Consider the following 19859-nt stretch of genomic DNA (forward strand, 5'->3'; position numbering starts at 1 on the left):
TAGTAAATACGAACGAGGTTATGAATCCGGATTTAGCAACTTGGTGCTGGCGAACGATGCCACCTGTCATCGTCTGTTTGTTTACATTCTGGATGACGAGATGTCTGTTTTGACCAGTGTACGTCTCGCTCTCTGAGCTTCTGTGATACATTTACCCCTTTCTTCTTGGTACGCTTGTCCTCGTGTTCTTCTGTCCACCTGGCATATCAGATTATTATTATTATTGTAATCATGGGGAGCGCTAAACCCGTAGGATTATACAGCGCACATGGTGGGGGGGGATGGAAGATATTCAGGCTCAGTGCAGGGAACCAGAACACAGTTCCAATTCCCTAGATCAAGAGCCCCTCAACAGCATCAAGGAACTTTCCTGGAGTGGAGGAGGGGTACATCAAAAGCTGGGGTAATATTCAGTGTTGGGCACATCACAAACCAGGGCAACATTCATCATTGAACACGTCAAAGACTGAGGCAACATTCATTAGTGGGCACATCTAAGGCTGGGCCAACATTCATTAGTGGGCACATCAAATGCCAGGGCAGTATTTATGAGCATCATTTTCTGCCCCATGGATGTCCTCCTGTCCACCTGACCTTTTTAAGAACTTCTTGTTTTCACTTCTGTTTTCAAAGGGAACTCCTGTACCCTTTTCCTCTCCTTTTCAGCTTTGGGCACTGTTCCCCGAACACTGGGTAATACGGTATGGTACCTCACAAGCTGCTAGTGTCCTAAACCCCCCATGAAGATAATATTTTAACACCTTCAGCACTATGAATGTCCATGGTTAGAGGTTATATATTTTAAAGTGTATTTGTAAGTATAAAAATTAAAATTGAATGATAAATGAAACCTATGGTAAAACCATTGTAAAAACAATTGTATGTTATGTATGCAGAAACCTAAATAAAACCTTCTCTAAATTTGTTACAAGTCTGAATATCTATATGAGGTGTGCCCTTCAAAGGAATGCCTTGATGCCAGTGAAAGGCCCGATGAAAGTAACAATGTTGAGGGAACAGTTTTAGTTTTTGAAGCTTAGATTAAGTACTACAAGTTATCACATTTTAAGCAAATTTTTTTTCTTTGAAAGACATGTTCTCTCTACACAAATAACCCTCCCGTAGGAGAGAAAGAAACTTAGGACAACATTTCTGTCTGACTTGGATCTGTGTGCGGGTTATTTGTATACTGTTCCAGTCATGGTACTGTGCCTTTTTATTCTTTATGTTCCCTCTGTAGCATAAGCTAAACGAGACCTTCGGTGTGTGCGAAGTTTAAAAACGGTAAAATTTTGGGCTAAATTAATGTATAAGTATGTAGTTGCTTAAAAAGGAATGAATTGTATAAGTTATCATTATTTTTATTGTTATATTTTCAGAACCATGTATGGTTTACTATATGCAAGAAATATAAAAAGCTGTTCAGTAATTATATTTTATTTCTGATATATATACCTAGAAAGAAAAGGAGGGGGTTTTCTTTTCATTATGAATTTTTTTCTAAATTCTAGCTCTACTTGTTTATAAGCTGAAAACAATATTGCCAGTAGCTACATGAAGACCTGACTGTATAGCCATGTAAGAATAACCTCTTAATATTTATCCCTGTATTATTGCTAAATATATCAATAATTTTTCTTTTTCGGGCCACCCTGCCTTGGTGGGAATCGGCCAGTGTGATAATAAAATAATAAATATATATTTTACAATTAAGGCTTTCAATTGGGGAAAAAATGTTACTCCAATAAATGTAATAGTAGTTTAACTCTGTGTTTTGACAGAGTATCAGGTGCTTATGGAGGGGAGAGTTTGTCTTCCCCTAAAGCATGGTGTTTGGAGTTAGTACTAAACCCCATATAGCAGCACATCACCTGGATGATGGAGGGAAAAGTCACATTTTCTGTAAGTCTTGAAACCTGTTGCATGAATGTTAATATGAGTGTTAGATCAAGTGCTATAACTGTAATTTTCAAGCCAATGCACAATTTAAAAAAAAAAAAAGGCAAACAAGAGAGCAATCTTGGCTCAGAGCATATTGAGCACTACTGTGCATATTTATCAAGTTGCAAATAACTACAGATGGATATTGACAGAATTGTACTACTGTAAATAGATTCTAATCACATTATTTTTTAATATGATGCTTGTCTCGCATTCACTTCATGATTTATTTACATTATATTAAATGGTGGCAGGTTATCCTTCAAAAGATAAAATATTATTTTGAAGTGCAGTGACATAGATATTAAAAGTTCTTAAGATGATCCCTTTTTATTTACACAAATTATTGATATTTTCTGTTTAGAGTGACATCCAAACTGTTTTATCTGTGTGCCCCTGGAAAGACAGTGATAGTGTGAATGATGACAAAAGTGTTTTATTTATTTTTTGCAGGGGGGGGGTCACCTTACCTCGGTGGGAGACTGCCAGTACATGTATGTTGAAATAAAAAAAATTGTTGTATAAGATAACAATTTAATTTTTAATACCAAACTCCCTAGGCAAATGCTTCCGGGGTCTCAATGCCCAATAAGAGGGCAGACATGATTGCACGCCTGGAACAGTTATGTCAGGAATACAATAAACTCTCACAGTGTCTGGCAGCAGAGTCTCATCAGATGCATGAGATAGAAGGTTAGGTATTCAGAATTTTTATTTAATACCTACTCTGCACCCTAATTAATTATTGATATTTTTTGAGGTTGGTGGGAACTATGAGAATACAAATTTAAAATTTACACTTCAAATGTGTATGTATGTATATATTCATACATACATTGTTTCCAGTGATCTTATTGCATATATATATATATACACTATATCATACTCTTTGTATATGATTGAAGATAGGATGTTGTTTAGTCTGTGTATGTATTGAAATACATATATAGGCTTTTTCCCTGTCTTAAGATTGAAATTCCTGCACATGTCAATATTCAGTATTCTATACTAAATGCTTTGTATTTTTGCCATTCCTGTTTTCTTTACAAATGTAATATAACTTACAGTATTCCATTTGACATTGCATATGTAATTGGATTATATACTATGGTTATTATTATCTTTAAGCTGTTAAAGGTTATTATTGTTAAAGGTTATTATTGACTTTTATATTACAGATGTTAGTAAAATTCAAGGCAATATGGAAGAAATGACTGTAGATGCTCTGAAGAGGGAAGTGAAGAATCTTAATAATCAGCTTCTTGCACATGCAACAGAGAAAGGTGATTTAGAAAAAGCTTTTCAAGAGCAAAAAAATGAAAGTACTAAGAACATTGGCAAGCTGAATCAGGAGCTTAAGAACTGGAAGGATGATACTGATGCTTTAAAAGACATTTTGAAAAGGCTCAATGAGCAACTAAATCGGTATTACGTTATTACGTTATTACTTCATATTGTCTAGGTTATGTGAAGCTGCTGAATATTCATTTCAAACTGACCTTCTGCCTTTGATGAAGTACAGTATACTGGATATATTTTCTGAAATATTGCAGCTTGTGATGTAATGCAATGAAAACTGGTATACTTTGACTTGAATAGTTTTATTTTCTTCCAGATATCACATAAAATATGGACCACTACGAGAAGAAGAAACGAGGCGTATCACCAAAGATATAAGTCGTTCAAGTATCTACAAGCTGAAAGCTCTCCTTACTGCCTATGATGAACTTCTGCTTGAACGGGATTCCACAGTTAAGTAAGTGAAGCTTATGCTCAGCTATAAGTGTATACTGTACCGTACTTTCATTTTGAAGTGCTTATCTAAATGTCTTGTGACTACTAGGTATATGTTAGTGATTCACAGTATAGCAGTAATTTGTTGGTTTATTACAATAGTTTTTGATATCAAAGAGGTACAGGGTATTAGTAATGTGATTTAAATTTAAGGTCCACAACTGAGAAGCTGGAGAAAATGGTGTTGCGTGTTAATGATGTTGTCACAGAGAATGAAAAACTTCACTCTCGTTTAGAGAAGCTGCAGTCAGAAGTAGGTTTCTGTTCAGTACAGTGTGTCTATCTTGCTGGCTGTTTACATTTCTGTCTGGCCTTGTGTCATCTGTCTTCAGTCCAGTTTGTTTCATATACAGTGGACCCTTGGTTATCAGCCGTTATCCGTTCCGGAAATTCGGCCTAAAACCGAAATGGCCTAAAACCGAAATAATATTTCCTGTAAGAATTAATGTAAATACAATTAATTCATTCCAGACACCCAAAAACATTAACAAAAAATAAATTTTTTAAAGATTAATTATAGTTTTACGTACACAAAACAATGAGAACTAAATAAAATAAATAAATGAACATTTAAATCACTCTTACATACCTTTATTGAAGACTCTTGTTGGCTTATGGAAGGCAGGGAGGAGGAGAGAGGGAGGACTGATTATTGTTTAGAAGGGGAATCCCCCTCCATAAGGACTTCAGGTATCAAAGCCCTCTCTGGGGTTACTTCCCTCCCTGCCTGTTACACTCCCTGCATGCCTGCTACATTCCCTGCATTCCTCCTACACTCCCTGCTACACCCTCCCTCCATACTACACTCTCTGCCATCCTCCTACACTACCTGCTACACCCTGCCTCCCTACTACACTTCCTGCCTGCCCACTACACTCCCTCCCTACATGCTACACTCCCTGCCTTCCTCCTACACTCCCTGCTACACCCTGCCTCCCTACTACACTCCCTGCTTGCCTGCTACACTCCCTCCCTCCCTGCTACACTCCCTCCCTCCATGCTACACCCTGCCTCCCTACTACACTTCCTGCCTGCCTGCTACACTCCCTGCCTCCCTTCCACACTCCCTATTTCCCTGCTACACTTCCTGCCTCCCTTCCACACTCCCTGTTTCCTTGCTACATTCCCTGCCTCCCTTCCACACTCCCTATTTCCCTGCTACACTCCCTCCCTCCCTCCCTCCCTTCCTTCCATACTCCCTGTTTCCCTGCTACATTCCCTGCCTCCCTTCCACACTCCCTGTTTCCCTGCTACACTCCCTGCCTCCCTTCCTTATTCCCTGTTTCCCTGCTACACTCCCTGCCTTCCTTCCATACTCCCTGTTTCCCTGCTACATTTCCTGCCTCCCTTCCACACACTCTGTTTTCCTGCTACACTCCCTGTTTCCCTGCTATACTCCCTACCTCCCTTCCACACTCCCTGTTTCCCTGCTACACTCCCTACCTCCCTTCCACAGCATATGTGTAAAGAACCTAGGATAACCCAAAAAAGTCTGACAGTGTGGCTTATTTCCATTGGGGTCCTGCCTCCGTGCTACACTCCCTGCCTGCCTGCTACACTGCCTGCCTCCTTCCTGAATTCCCTTTCACAACATTAGCTTCCTTGATGTTTGGATGAATTAGCAGAAGTGTCCTCACTTGCCCAGAGACACAGCCAGACTGACTCACAAACGCGCGAGCGGCTGGCGGGTAGGTGGGTTAATGTGTCCCATACGGCCAATAAGCGAAATAATAGCCGATAACCAGAAGCCGAAAAAACGGCTGATAACCAAGTTGGTCGATAAGCGAAATGCCTGATAACCAAGGGTCCACTGTACATTCAGTTAGTACATAGCTATTACATACAACATTTATCTACAGTGCTTATCACACATGCATGTTGTACTTTCCACTGTCTTCATCTCACCTCTTCTGGTATCTCTATGCTTAATTATGTTCATTCCTTGGCACAGCAATCTAGTTAATTTTATGTATGGTATACATTTTTTTTGTGTACAGTACAGTGGTCCCTCGTTTTTCGTAATTAATCCGTTCCTGGAGGAGCTACTATAAATGAAATTTACGATTTGCAAATCAATTTTCCCCATAAGAAATAATGTAAATACAATTAATCCGTTCCTGACACCCAGAAGTATTAAAACAAAAAAAATTTTTACATGAAATATACATATAGTACATAAACAATACGTACAATGGGAAATGATGAATGAAACATTAACAGCATAACACTTACCTTTATTGGAGATTCTTCTTAGTGTATTGGAGACTGGAGGAGGAGAGAGATTGGATTGTTTACAGTTTGGAAGGGGAATCCTCTTCCAGCAACACCTCAGGTACCAATTGCTTCTCTGGGGTTGCTTCTCTTCTCTGTTTCTTAATGCCACTAGGACCACCTTGAGAGTCACTCTAGTCCTGTCTCGCAAAGTAACTGTGGAGAGAGCTCTGTTTCTGGCGTCTCTTTAACACTTCCCTAAAATGGCCCAAGACTTTGTCACTGTACATATTTCTCACCTTCTTTACCACAGGCTTGGCACTAGGAGCTTTCTTTGGAGCCATGGTAGCTTATTTAGTAATTGCAAGCACTAAAATGAGTGGAATATTATGAAATATTACGTAGGAGCACTTGAGGGGACCTTCACTCACTGCCAGACTGGCTGGGTAGGGAGGCCGCCCCGGCTCACACCGTGCGTATGCGTCCCGGATGAACTACTATTCGCGAGTCAACCTATGAAAAGCGAGTCCATGTTTTTACAAAAATGCCCCTATGATTGGCGAAATTTACGATTGCTGAGAACTACGAAAAGCGAGGGACCACTGTATTTGTTTTGCCTGCATGTGTTTTGCCAACTGCCTTATTCGTAATAAAATTAGTGAAAATTATTGATAACCTTCTTTTAGCCTATAATATCATAAGGTATTTGTTAATCCCAAGGTAGTAGGTTGATAGACAGCAACCGCCCAGGGAGGTACGTACTACCGTCCTGCCAAGTGAGTGTAAAACGGAAGCCTGTAATTGTTTTACATGATGGTAGGATTGTTGGTGTCTTTTTTTTTGTCTCATAAACATGCAAGGTTTCAGGTATGTCTTGCTACTTCTACTTACACTTAGGTCACACTACACATGCATTGTACAAGTATATATACGTATACACACCCCTCTGGGTTTTCATCTATTTTTCTTACTACAGTGGACCCCCGGTTAACGATATTTTTTCACTCCAGAAGTATGTTCAGGTGCCAGTACTGACCGAATTTGTTCCCATAAGAAATATTGTGAAGTAGATTAGTCCATTTCAGACCCCCAAACATACACGTACAAATGCACTTACATAAATACACTTACATAATTGGTCACATTCGGAGGTAATCGTTATGCGGGGGTCCACTGTAGTTCTTGTCCTTGTTTATTTCCTCTTATCTCTATTGGGAAGTGGAGCAGATTCTTCCTCCGTAAGCCATGCATGTCATGAGAGGCAACTAAAATGCCGGGAGCAAGAGGCTAGTAAACCCTTCTCCTATATATATTATGAAAGTTAAAAAGAGATATGTACTTCAGTTTTCTTTTTGGGCCACCCTACCTCAGTGGGATACGGCCAGTTTGTTGAAAGAAGAAAGAAGATCTGTTAAGCATGTACTTTCCAGTTTTATGCTATAATTTATTTATTGTAATGCTCTGAATGTATTTAAAAATATTTATGTATTTAATAGCATGATTTTGTCTTGATGGTAAAAATAAATCAGAATAAGGATAATCCAAGTTGTATTATTGTCTTCAGGTTCCACTTGGATCTGAGGAGGCAGAAATGGTTGCTGCTGATGCCAGGCTGTTATTAGAGGAAAGAGAAATTTTGCTTGAAGAGATTCATATTCTTCGTCAACAAAGGCAGCAAGAGATGGTAAACTATCAACAAGAAGGTACGTTAGTTTAATCATTTGTTGAATTTTAGTTGTAAGAAGAATAGGTGGTATTAGTACAGAGATTTGTTAAGAGCTTCATCATTACATTGTGTAATGTGAGTTGAAAAAATGTATGCTTACAATAAGTTTCATAACATAGTTATAAATTTTGAAGCATTTGTGTGACAAACTGCTCTCCCAAATTAGTAACCAGGCTGCAACATCAGCTGGAGGAATACGAGATTAAGAACCAAACTATGTCATCTGATCTGGATACATGGAAGGTTGAGTGTGCTGAATTGGAGAAACACTGTCGAACTCTTCGGACAGAACTACGTGGTACTGTCACAAAGCAGGAGCATCAGTTTGCTGTTGACGAGTGTCAAAGGTATTTCTTATTGTCTGATTAAAGCTAAATTTGCAGGTGTTTTTACAAATTTATATTTTAGCTGGTTGCATTAACGAATTTATTTTAGACATACAAAGGTGACAACTGATAAAGATTTAATCTAAGACAGTTCAATAAATCCAAATAGGATATTTCATTTCCTTTGAGGTCCTTTTGTTTTTCACTCTACCTTTAGACATTTTTGTATGCCCTTTTCAACAAATGATGACACTATGGCTAATACAAAATAAAAAAAAACTAAAATTTCAAGACAACAACAGCAAAAATACAAAATCACTGTAATGTTAATTAGATCTAGAATATAGTTTCTTCTATGCTTGGCTACTTCTGATGCAACATTACGTTAAAAAGAAAGAGATTCCCATTCCTCTCTTTCTGCAGCTTCATTAATTCAATGATCCTTATTCTTATTCCAGTAGTGATTCTAGTACTGTACATATTTAGCAAGAGGAATTAAAAACTTATGTAAACTTTTTTTTTTCTCTTGGCATAACTAGAACTTCATTGACTTGATTTTTATTGTATTGTGTTTCATGAAGTGTTAAACTTATGCTTAGACATTGTGTGTGGAAGTCATGAAGGCTTGATCCTCCCTCTGCTAATCTCTTTTTTTTTTTTCTTTCTTTTTTTTTTTTTTTGCAATATTTCATCTTATTCTTGAGGTTGTGTCATGGGTGAATGTCCTTGTAAAACTTACCAGATTGGTACTAAATTAATGTTTGCATACCCAACTCCAGGCTTTTTGAGGAATTGCGGGCTGTTTACAATCAAGAATCAGGGAACCTGAAAGGAAAAATGAAAGCAGCAAAACATGAGAAGAAAAATTTAGCAGAAAAGTTGACAGATACTTCCACTCAAGCCCACAACCTCAGTGTTCAGGTTTCAGGGCTCAAAGGGTCATTAAGGTAAAATTACATAAATGTTTTAATGTACAGTAATTGTATTTCTTATTTACTGCATGATTTAATAAATGACAGTTTTTCAGTATTCATTTTAGAAAATTTTGTTGTGATTAATCTCATACCTGTTGAAAGAAGTGTGATCACATAAGATAATGAATTGAATATCAAGTAGGATTTAAAGACTCCAGTTATATAACAGAGGGAATGGAAAAAGTATTGAGTGGGGCTGGCTTTATGAAAAGAATAGAGCAAGATTGGCCGGATAGGCAGTGTAGGGAGAATCTGAGTGTGTGTGGATAGGTGGTGGCGGTGTGGGGAACATCTAAGTTATGCTTAGTTTGGAGTGTGTGAAAGAAGTGTTGAGCATGAAGCAGGCACATCTGAGCATGCTGGATTGAAATAAATATAGGCGAGTGGTTCGTGGAATTTAATATGCTATTGCAGTGCGAGTGAGGTGCTGTAATATACCAGGCATTGTGCACCAACAAAGAATAAGCACTACAATGGCCAAAATCCAGGTTAATGCGCCAATCAGTTCCTCTCTAATCTCTGTGGGAACGTGTAAGTATTGTGTTCTGCATCATTGGGTTAAGACCTGAGCCCCATAAGTATAGTAACTTGAGCTTCATAGCTCTAAACACCTCCACACTTGCTTATTTAGCCACTGTTTAAATTTGGCGCTTATTCTTGTCTGCTGTGCAACACCTCATATGTGAAGAGATGTATGGAAACCAGCTAATTGAGGGGGAGAATTGGAAGTAGGGGAGTACAATACAATTGTTTTCTTCTTTGGGTCACATGTGCCTTGGTGAAAATTGCCAATGAGAAAAAAAAAGTGTAGTAGATTGTAAAATTTGCCTTTTCATTAGTTTTAAAAACTAATTTAGGCTATTTTGAGTAACAGTTTGGCAAAAAGTAAAATCTTATAAATACTTGCACTTTTTATTATTTTGTTTAAAATTAGATTGTAGTATTAAATACATGTATTATTATATTAGTTTGCTGTAAAGTCTCAACTTAGTCACAGATATTCACCCACATGGGAAATACATATTGTGTCTACTACATCTCACTCAAACTCTAATAACAAATCTGTTTTCTCCACTGTGGTAGATATATAAACACCCTATAGATACAGAAGTCTATTTAGAGGGATAGACAGTCTTGCTTGCCTTCTACTCGAATTGGTTTACAAAAATTTTTATATACGTGTACTGAAGTGGTAACATAATTTTTAAGTATCCAGTATCCACACTACACTTAAAAGTGTAGCTGTCATTCTCCAGTTTGCTGTACACAATGCATCTTTATCAGGCCTTCACTGTCACATAATTGTTTTAAGAAAAATCTTTTTTGAGCAGTGCCACATGCCTTTCATTAGTTTCCTAAATGCTGACACTAAACTCTTCTTCCAGTCTTCTACACCCGTATCTAACATCTGTATGCTAAGGTAAGTCATACAGTTAATCCATGCAACTGTTCTTGAGCTTGCTTGCCCTTTAATACAATTATAAAGACTTATATATTCTTCATTATTCCCTACTGTTTTGCAGGGTGGCAAATCTTAGGTAAGTAGAGATGATATAATTGAAGGCCTGGATACAGTAGTGACATACATGTCCCATTGAAAAGTATATTGGATCTCAATTTTTCAGGTTGTAGGTTGAAACCTATAATGGAGCTTTTTTATTTTCCTGTATTTTATTTTATTTTTTTTCTTAGGTAGTAGGTTGGTAGACAGCAACCGCCCAGGGAGGTACTACCGTCCTGCCAAGCGAGTGTAAAACGGAAACCTGTAATTGTTTTACATGGTAGGATTGCTGGTGTCCTTTTTTCTGTCTCATAAACATGCAAGATTTCAGGTACGTCTTGCTACTTCTACTTACACATAGGTCACACTACACATACATGTACAAACATATACGTATATACACACCCATCTGGGTTTTCTTCTATTTTCTTTCTAGTTCTTGCTCTTGTTTATTTCCTCTTACCTCCATGGGGAAGTAGAACAGAATTCTTCCTCCGTAAGCCATGCATGTTGTAAGAGGCAACTAAAATGCGAGGAACAAGGGACTAGTAACCTCTTCTCCTGTATGTATTACTAAATGTAAAAGGAGAAACTTTCATTTTTCCTTTTGGGCCACCCCGCCTCGGTGGGATACGGCTGGTGTGTTGAAATAAGAAAGAATTTTTTTTTTTTAAGTGAGGCATGAAATATTATTAATGTCTCTCAGACTTTATATATGCCCATTTTTATATGCAGTATTATGTTGTATATATATGTATGTATTGGGCTGTCAGAGTACTACATGCATGGAATGGTATGGTATTCATATCCTTCAGGCATTTTCACAATTTTAGGCATATCTTTTACTAATCTTTTTGTGTGTATGCTGAGAACTTTTATTCTTCTAATTATAATGCATGTCATCATGAAAGAAAATAATTGGTTATATATTGAGTAATAATGACTATATAAAATTATATACGTGCTATGAACAGATTGGAAATAATAATAATCATAATAATAATCAACACTCCTCCTTCAGAGAGCAGGCACTGTACTTCCTGGAGGTGTGAAGTACAGTGCCTACACTCTGAAGGAGGGGTGTTAATATTGCAGTTTTTTAACTGTAGTGTAAGCATGCCTCCGCAAGACAGTGATGGAGTGAATGATTGTGAAAGTGTTTCTTCTTTTCCGGGTCACCCAGCCTTGATGGGAAATGGCCGATATGTTAATAAAAAAAAATAGTGCAAGAATACCATATGTAGGAGAGAAGTGTACTATATGTGAGCAAAAGTAGTCCATAGACAAGTATGTGTGATGTCACCATAGTTATTTAAATACGTATACTGTACATATTTATAGATGGGGTTGTAAAAAAGTGACTACTACTAGGGTGTTAGGGAGAAGTGTGAGATTAAAAGCTAATGAATCTGATATGAAGTGAGAGTTGTCACAAGGTGATGAGTAACAAAAAATCTTGGCAATGAATGATTGAATATCAATTTAGAGGGAGAGTGTATGGAGGAAATGAGTGCATTTATTGTAATTTTAAAATGTAGACACATCTGCAGAAGGGTCTGTGAAAGACAAGATGAACCGTATGGAGGAAGTAAATGTGTTTTGATCTTCGGGAATGGACATGTCAGCAGAGAGTTCTATGACAGAAAAGGTATACTGTATGAAGACTATAATAACAATTTACTTAGGGTAATTTTCTGGTACAGTACAAGGTTGTAAAACATACATTTGCTAAAGAGAATTGTAATAAGTTTGATAAAGCAAACAGGAATACTAATACAGATTGGTTTTATTTTTGTAATAAGGCATACAGTCAGATTGGTTTTATTTTTGTAATAAGGCATACAGTTTAGAGGTGAAATTAGCAAAGTGCATTGATGACTACACTTCACAGTGAACAGTACATGCCTAGCACATGCCTCATAGCACAGAATGGACATCACACTGTTTTACCATGCAGTCTCACACTGCACTGTCTCACAAATTCACTGTTCTTTCTCCCTCATCACAGGAGGCTTTCAGCTAGAGCTCCTTAACTGCTGGGTTTCTGTCTATCTCTGTTACTTAACTGAACTCTGTTTTGTTACTGACATCCCATACTGTACCTTACACAGATACACGCACTTCCTCTGTTCAGTCTGTGGGTCAGTGGTCAAGGATCACTCACTAGGTCTAGGCTGGCTAGGTCTAGCTAGCTTCCACACATTTTTCTAGTTTCTAAAATATTTAGACATCATTCACTTTCACCTAGCTAACACACAGTTCATCATACTAAATTCTCATTGGAAGAATTATTACTATTGCCTTTTCCTATGTGAGCAGTGGAGCAACAATTTCACAAGATAATTAGTAAATATGGCCATATGACATCCAAAGCAAATTAGTGCATATAGATATAGATATCATGTGGCAAAATTTTTTTAATTATCTTGACCCTTATGGGTTTAGCACTTGGTTATGATTAAAATAATAATAATGTTAATTATCTCTTGAATTTGACTCCACTGGGCACACAGGGAAAGACAGGAGTGAGGCTTTCTCCATTGAACATTTTGTGTGATGCAGTATGATAGTACCTGATTTTTTAAGTATGAGGAGAATTGATGGGAAATATTATGCACAAATGGAAAAATGGTTTTAAAAGCAAGATGAATTTCACAGGTAATATTTTGTTTTGTTTCATCTTAAATGAATGCATGACTAATTTAAATTCTGTACCAACCAGGAAGACAGAATGCAGAGTTCAACGTCGGGAGCGATCTCTGAAAGCAGTGCAAGCAGCAGCTCGCCTGGCTCAGTCACGTCTCCAGTCCCTCAGAACAGTTTGCAGGTTTGTTTTTGCCATGATGCTTAGCATTTCCAGAAAATAGAAAATAATGAAATTCATAAACGGTAGTAATAGACAGGATCAGCCATCTAGCATTTTTCTTTTTTGTCGTAGAATGTATATTTTACATGTATTTTATCTTCAGTTGTAAGTCAGTTTAAGGTGAGTTATTTTATATGTTCTTATTATACATAAAATTATAGCTTCCTTATTTAGTGCTTTGATAATATTTTGTTGAAATTTTCCTTACTGATCTTAATTTGTTTAGACTAGCCCAGTCAGCTGATAAATTCTAATAATTTTCTCAGTGCTCTGCTTACTAGCCTGTAAGTAAAATGCTCCTAGAATTGTACTCTTTGGTTTTTAAACATGAAGTACTGCCTTGGTTAATGTTATTTTTTGAGCTGCTACTTTTATATTTTAATTTAAATTCTATATATTAATGTGGTAATAATTGTCTGTTCACTAGTGAACTCATTGAAGATCGAGAAAAGCTTTTACATTCATTAGCAGCTCAACGAAAAGAGACCGAAGAATTGTCACGAGAAGTTACCTTACGCAGTGCAACTGTGGGGGTTCTTTCACAGAAACTCAAGGTGTGTATTGGTTTTTAATGTGTTAAAAAATTTTTATATTCCAGCACCCTGAACATCACATCACTGAATTCTCATCTATATCAAAATCTCTTTTCATACTTATTCTTCATCACTAACATAATTTTGCATTTTCATACAGGAGGAACGTTTGATGTGGAGTAGGCGTATTGCTGAGAGTGAAGGTGCCTTGAAAGCAGCAAAGTCGGCTTGGAAGCGTTCAAGCAGAGAAGCCTCACACTTGCGCAGTTTAGTTACTTCCAAGGATGATACAATCGCTTCTCTCATTGCTGATTATAAGTAAGATGCTGTTATTTCTCTCTTCCACTCACTCAGGGACAAATAAGCAACAATTAACAATGTCATACATGTAGATTGATTCTACAGCATTTATGTGTATACTGGGTAGAGTAACCAGTGTGTAGTACTGGATCTATGTTCTCTAATCTATATATTACAAAAGGCACATGATATTATTGTATGGAATTTTACTAAATTTGCATTTTGTGGTTAAAAACTTTTTCAGTTTTCATCACTAGATAGGATTTTAACACCTCTGCCAGTGTCATTGAATACTCGGGATAAAACTTAAATAATCACGTATTTTGGGAAAATTCCATTAGTAATCTTCATAACATTTAAACTAAGGACTTCCTTCTTTACCAGGCTTCTGGGATTAGATTACAGCGACGCCAAGCGCCACAACATTCGGCAACACGTGCCAAAGCATCACAACATTCTGGGAGGCGCAGTATGACAATGGAAACGTAAAGATAATATGGCAGCACTCTTGATACTTTTCCGCTGCATCAGCTTGCAAGAGAGAAACAGTGTTCACACAATGCTAATATGCAGTGATTTGTGTTTTTGTTTCAAGGTTTGAGTGTCACCTCACTCAGTAGAGATATTTAAGATGAATAATAAAAATCATGTAACAGTTTCTCATTATATCCAGTATTTATATAAAAATGTTAGGGCAATAAAGGTTTATTAATTGGTTTAAATTTTAAATAATGTACTTATAGTTAAATGCAGTAAAAATTAATTGTGAAAAAAAAGCAGTGAAAATTATAATTGCAAATTTTTTATATAAGATTGTTTGTTGTGGGAGACAGCCATAGTGTTAAAAAAAAATTATTTTGAGCTTAGAAATTAAAGAATTTTGAGTAGTGTGTAAGTGGAAATGATATAGAGCAGTAGTTGCTAAATAATCAAATGTCAGGTGAAGAGAGCATGAAAATGTGTAGAATGGTCTCTTGCAGTTAAAGGGATAATGTGTATTTCACTTAAGGTACATATGTGGTTATATTTCATGAAGTACTAAACCAGAATGGATCTTTCATTGCAAGGACTGGTATAAACTCAATCCTGTCTGCTGATCAGGAGCCTTACCACTCAGGTTGTTGGTGAGTGTCTGCTTCACTTAAATTTCTTGGGTTTGGTTCTAATTTGTCAGCATTTTGTAGATACAAATTTATTATAGAAGCCTTATTCTTTGTAAAGTGTGAAATAGTACAATGAGATGTTAGAAAAAAATATATCAGAAATGGAAACAATAAAAGAGGAAAGAGCTCTTATAATTTCTGAAAAAAGAGCATAATCACATGAGTACAAAAGATTATTATGAAAAGTCCTGAAAGTAAAAGTTTCAGTAAATATTACTGTAGTGGGTGAAGAGTAAGACATGTGCAACAGTTGGCTATCTTTATCATTGACTGAAATGTTTCACCTACTCAGTAGGCTTCTTCAGTCAAATACAAGGATAGCAGGCATGGCAGTGAAGTAAAGATGATGTAACCAGTCCATCAACCTTGGAGAAATAGTTTTTGAGGTGGTCAGTCCCTCACTCATAAATGTGTTTTCTATTTTTTTTTTGTGTGTGTAAATTTTTTAAGTCTTTTACCTTTTATTATTAATATTTTTAAGAAAATTATCTAAAATAGATAATAACTGAATATCGGTAATAATTTAAGAGGGTCTTCTAACTAAAATTGTTAACTAGGGTGTTTTGAAGTTGAGATCAATAGCCCCATTTTGACTAAGTGGACATGTCACATGATTTTTTTTACCCTTGTTAAACCAATTACCCTGAATCTTTCTTCATACATATCATACCATTTCAAACATACAGTGAATGTTTGAAAACCGAAGGCTATTTACAAAAAATAGTTGAAAATTACTATACCATACTCCACATTATATTTCTAATTTTTTGTTATTTTTAAATGAACCATTTATCACATGCAAGTCTAGTCCAACTGTCAAGATACCATAAGAGTATTTTTGATAGTCAGTAGCGTATCTTTAGAGATAGAAAGAGCAGCCCCAATCAAATGTTACTAATAGATTTTTATATTTTGAGAAAACTATTGTACAGAGCACATATTTAAATATTACCAAAGGATCGTACCAACTAATTAAATCTAGTCTCTATGTGATCAAGTATAATTAAGTGCATTTCTGTGTTCTATCCAGTGCCAGTTTTATGAAAATGTCCTTTGAAACTGTGGTACTGTAGTTACTAATGTAGTACTGTATTGTATATGAAAGGTGTAATGCAATGCCAGACTGGAACAAATAATTTGAGCAGGTTAAATATATGCTAGCAAAAATTTCATGTTGTGCATTCAAAGGACGTGTAGTACGAGCATGTCATTACCATATATTTTTTTTTTTTTTTTTTTTAACAAGTCGGCAGTCTCCCACCGAGGCATGGTGACCCAAAAAAGAAAGAAAATCCCCAAAAAGAAAATACTTTCATCTTTATTCAACACTTTCACCACACTCACACATTATCACTGCTTTTGCAGAGGTACTCAGAATACAACAGCTTAGAAGCATATACGTATAAAGATACACAACATATCCCTCCATACTGCCAATATCCCAAACCCCTCCTTTAAAGTGCAGGCATTGTACTTCCCATTTCCAGGACTCAAGTCCGACTATATGAACATAACCGGTTTCCCTGAATCCCTTCACTAAATATTACCCTGCTCACACTCCAACAGATCGTCAGGTCCCAAGTATCATTCGCCTCCATTCACTCCTATCTAACACGCTCATGCACGCTTGCTGGAAATCCAAGCCCCTAGCCCACAAAACCTCCTTTACCCCCTCTTTCCAACCCTTTTGAGGACGACCCCTACCCCTCCTTCCTTCCCCTATAGATTTATATGCTTTCCATGTCATTCTACTTTGATCCATTCTCTCTAAATGACCAAACCACCTCAACAACCCCTCTTCTGCCCTCTGACTAATGCTTTTATTAACTCCACACCTTCTCCTAATTTCCACACTCCGAATTTTCTGCATAATATTTACACCACACATTGCCCTTAGACAGGACATCTCCACTGCCTCCAACCGTCTCCTCGCTGCTGCATTTACCACCCAAGCTTCACATCCATATAAGAGTGTTGGTACTACTATACTTTCATACATTCCCTTCTTTGCCTCCATAGATAACGTTTTTTGACTCCACATATACCTCAATGCACCACTCGCCTTTTTTCCCTCATCAATTCTATGATTAACCTCATCCTTCATAAATCCATCTGCCGACACGTCAACTCCCAAGTATCTGAAAACATTTACTTCTTCCATACTCCTCCTCCCCAATTTGATATCCAATTTTTCTTTATCTAAATCATTTGATACCCTCATCACCTTACTCTTTTCTATGTTCACTTTCAACTTTCTACCTATACACACATTCTCAAACTCATCCACTAACCTTTGCAATTTTTCTTTAGAATCTCCCATAAGCACAGTATCATCAGCAAAAAGTAACTGTGTCAATTCCCATTTTGAATTTGATTCCCCATAATTTAATCCCACCCCTCTCCCAAACACCCTAGCATTTACTTCTTTTACAACCCCATCTATAAATATATTAAACAATCATGGTGACATTACACATCCCTGTCTAAGACCTACTTTTACCGGGAAGTATTCTCCCTCTCTTCTACACACCCTAACCTGAGCGTCACTATCCTTATAAAAGCTCTTTACAGCATTTAGTAACTTACCACTTATTCCATGTACTTGCAACATCTGCCACATTGCTCCTCTATCCACTCTATCATATGCCTTTTCTAAATCCATAAATGCAATAAAAACTTCCCTACCTTTATCTAAATACTGTTCACATATATGCTTCAATGTAAACACTTGATCTACACATCCCCTACCCACTCTGAAGCCTCCCTGCTCATCCGCAATCCTACATTCTGTCTTACCTCTAATTCTTTCAATTATAACCCTACCGTATACTTTTCCTGGTATACTCAGTAAACTTATTCCTCTATAATTTTTACAATCTCTTTTGTCCCCTTTCCCTTTATATTACATGCTCTCCGCCAATCCCTAGGTACCTTCCCCTCTTTCGTACATTTATTAAACAAAAGTACCAACCACTCCAACACTATATCCCCCCCTGCTTTTAACATTTCTGTCATGATCCCATCAGTTCCAGCTGCTTTACCCCCTTTCATTCTACGTAATGCCTCACATACCTCCACCACACTTACATTCTGTTCTTCTTCACTCCTAAAAGATGGTATACCTCCCTGGCCAGTGCATGAAATTACCGCCTCCCTTTCTTCCTCAACGTTTAAAAGTTCCTCAAAATATTCTCTCCATCTACCTAATACTTCCCTCTCCCCATCTACTAACTCCCCTACTCTGTTTTTAACTGACAAATCCATACTTTCCCTAGGCTTTCTTAACTTGTTTAACTCGCTCCAAAATTTTTTCTTATTTTCATTAAAATTTCTTGACAGTGCCTCTCCCACTCTTTCATCTGCTCTCCTTTTGCACTCTCTCACCACTCTCTTCACCTTTCTTTTACTCTCCATATACTCTGCTCTTCTTATAACGCTTCTGCTTTGTAAAAACCTCTCGTAAGCTACCTTTTTCTCTTTTATCACACCCTTTACTTCATCATTCCACCAATCACTCCTCTTTCCTCCTGCCCCTACCCTCCTATAACCACAAACTTCTGCCCCACATTCTAATACTGCATTTTTAAAACTATTCCAACCCTCTTCAACCCCCCCACTACTCATCTTTGCACTAGCCCACCTTTCTGCCAATAGTCGCTTATATCTCGCCCGAACTTCCTCCTCCCTTAGTTTATACACTTTCACCTCCCTCTTACTTGTTGTTGCCACCTTCCTCTTTTCCCATCTACCTCTTACTCTAACTGTAGCTACAACTAAATAATGATCCGATATATCAGTTGCCCCTCTATAAACGTGTACATCCTGGAGCCTACCCATCAACCTTTTATCCACCAATACATAATCTAACAAACTACTTTCATTACGTGCTACATATATGTAATAGTAATTAGTAGTATAAGGAAACCCTCAGAATTTATGTTTTTGGAAGGGTTCTTAAATCTACACACCCAGTAAGGTTAAAACCCCTGTGATGTATGGAGTTGATCCATATCATGGCACACATGTATTGAATGACATGTGCTTCAAAGAGGTGAGGATGGGAAAAAGCCCCTTGAAATTCTTTGATCTGAAAAACTGGAGCTACCCTCTGCTTCGTTAGATAAAATTTGGTTGCTTTCTATACCCCAGGTGCTGCATGACTCTTGTGGGTTTTGTGCTTCCCAATGAATATAATAATGATAATAATAATAATAATAATAATAATAATGACATTTTAGTCTGCCATGAGTCATCACTTGTGTGATTGGCATGTTTTACTATTTGAGTTTACCTGTGACTTTGAAATTTTAGCACTAAATCAAAGCAACTGCTTTGATTTAGTGCATTGTATGTATTGTCTCAGTCTCTCAGATAAACAATAAAATTATATTTACAGAAGATAAATCTGTTTATTTCCTATAATTATACAACTGAGATAACAGACCTCTGTATAATAAACTTCAGAAATATAAAAAAATCTTCTGTATCAATCAATTCAGAAGCAACGGACGGAGTCCACTGATT

At 36.9% G+C, this 19859-nt stretch overlaps 1 protein-coding gene across 4 annotated transcripts; it reads left to right on the top strand.

The window, feature by feature from the left end:
* The first annotated feature begins 49 nt into the window (after window positions 1-49).
* Window positions 50-19739, top strand: LOC128690890 (centrosomal protein of 89 kDa). Of its 4 annotated transcripts, none has more exons than XM_053779650.2 (14): window positions 86-118; window positions 1512-1578; window positions 1782-1902; window positions 2502-2634; window positions 3120-3366; window positions 3557-3697; window positions 3889-3988; window positions 7511-7649; window positions 7839-8019; window positions 8778-8945; window positions 13196-13300; window positions 13767-13893; window positions 14033-14190; window positions 14557-19739. In XM_053779650.2, exons 3-14 carry the CDS (start codon window positions 1876-1878, stop codon window positions 14645-14647), a joined length of 1617 nt encoding a protein of 538 aa, XP_053635625.2. In that variant the 5' UTR covers window positions 86-118; window positions 1512-1578; window positions 1782-1875; the 3' UTR covers window positions 14648-19739. The 4 variants fall into 4 exon arrangements, with proteins under 4 accessions (XP_053635624.2, XP_053635623.2, XP_053635625.2 ...); XM_070088386.1 differs by having other exon boundaries at window positions 102-168; XM_053779649.2 differs by lacking the exon at window positions 1512-1578 and having other exon boundaries at window positions 50-168.
* The last annotated feature ends 120 nt before the right edge of the window (window positions 19740-19859 follow it).

The sequence above is a fragment of the Cherax quadricarinatus genome, chromosome 24 (genome assembly GCF_038502225.1).
Source record: "Cherax quadricarinatus isolate ZL_2023a chromosome 24, ASM3850222v1, whole genome shotgun sequence".
Taxonomy (NCBI): Eukaryota; Metazoa; Arthropoda; class Malacostraca; order Decapoda; family Parastacidae; genus Cherax; species Cherax quadricarinatus.

What these genes read in the sequence shown, in the direction of transcription:
- LOC128690890 (XM_053779649.2), top strand. Translation starts at nt 1,876, where the DNA reads ATGATGGAGGGAAAAGTCACATTTTCT. An exon ending in AGGGAAAAGTCACATTTTCT is followed by an intron (nt 1,903 to 2,501) that starts GTAAGTCTTGAA and finishes CAAACTCCCTAG; the next exon opens with GCAAATGCTTCCGGGGTCTC. An exon ending in TCTCTCATTGCTGATTATAA is followed by an intron (nt 14,191 to 14,556) that starts GTAAGATGCTGT and finishes CTTCTTTACCAG; the next exon opens with GCTTCTGGGATTAGATTACA.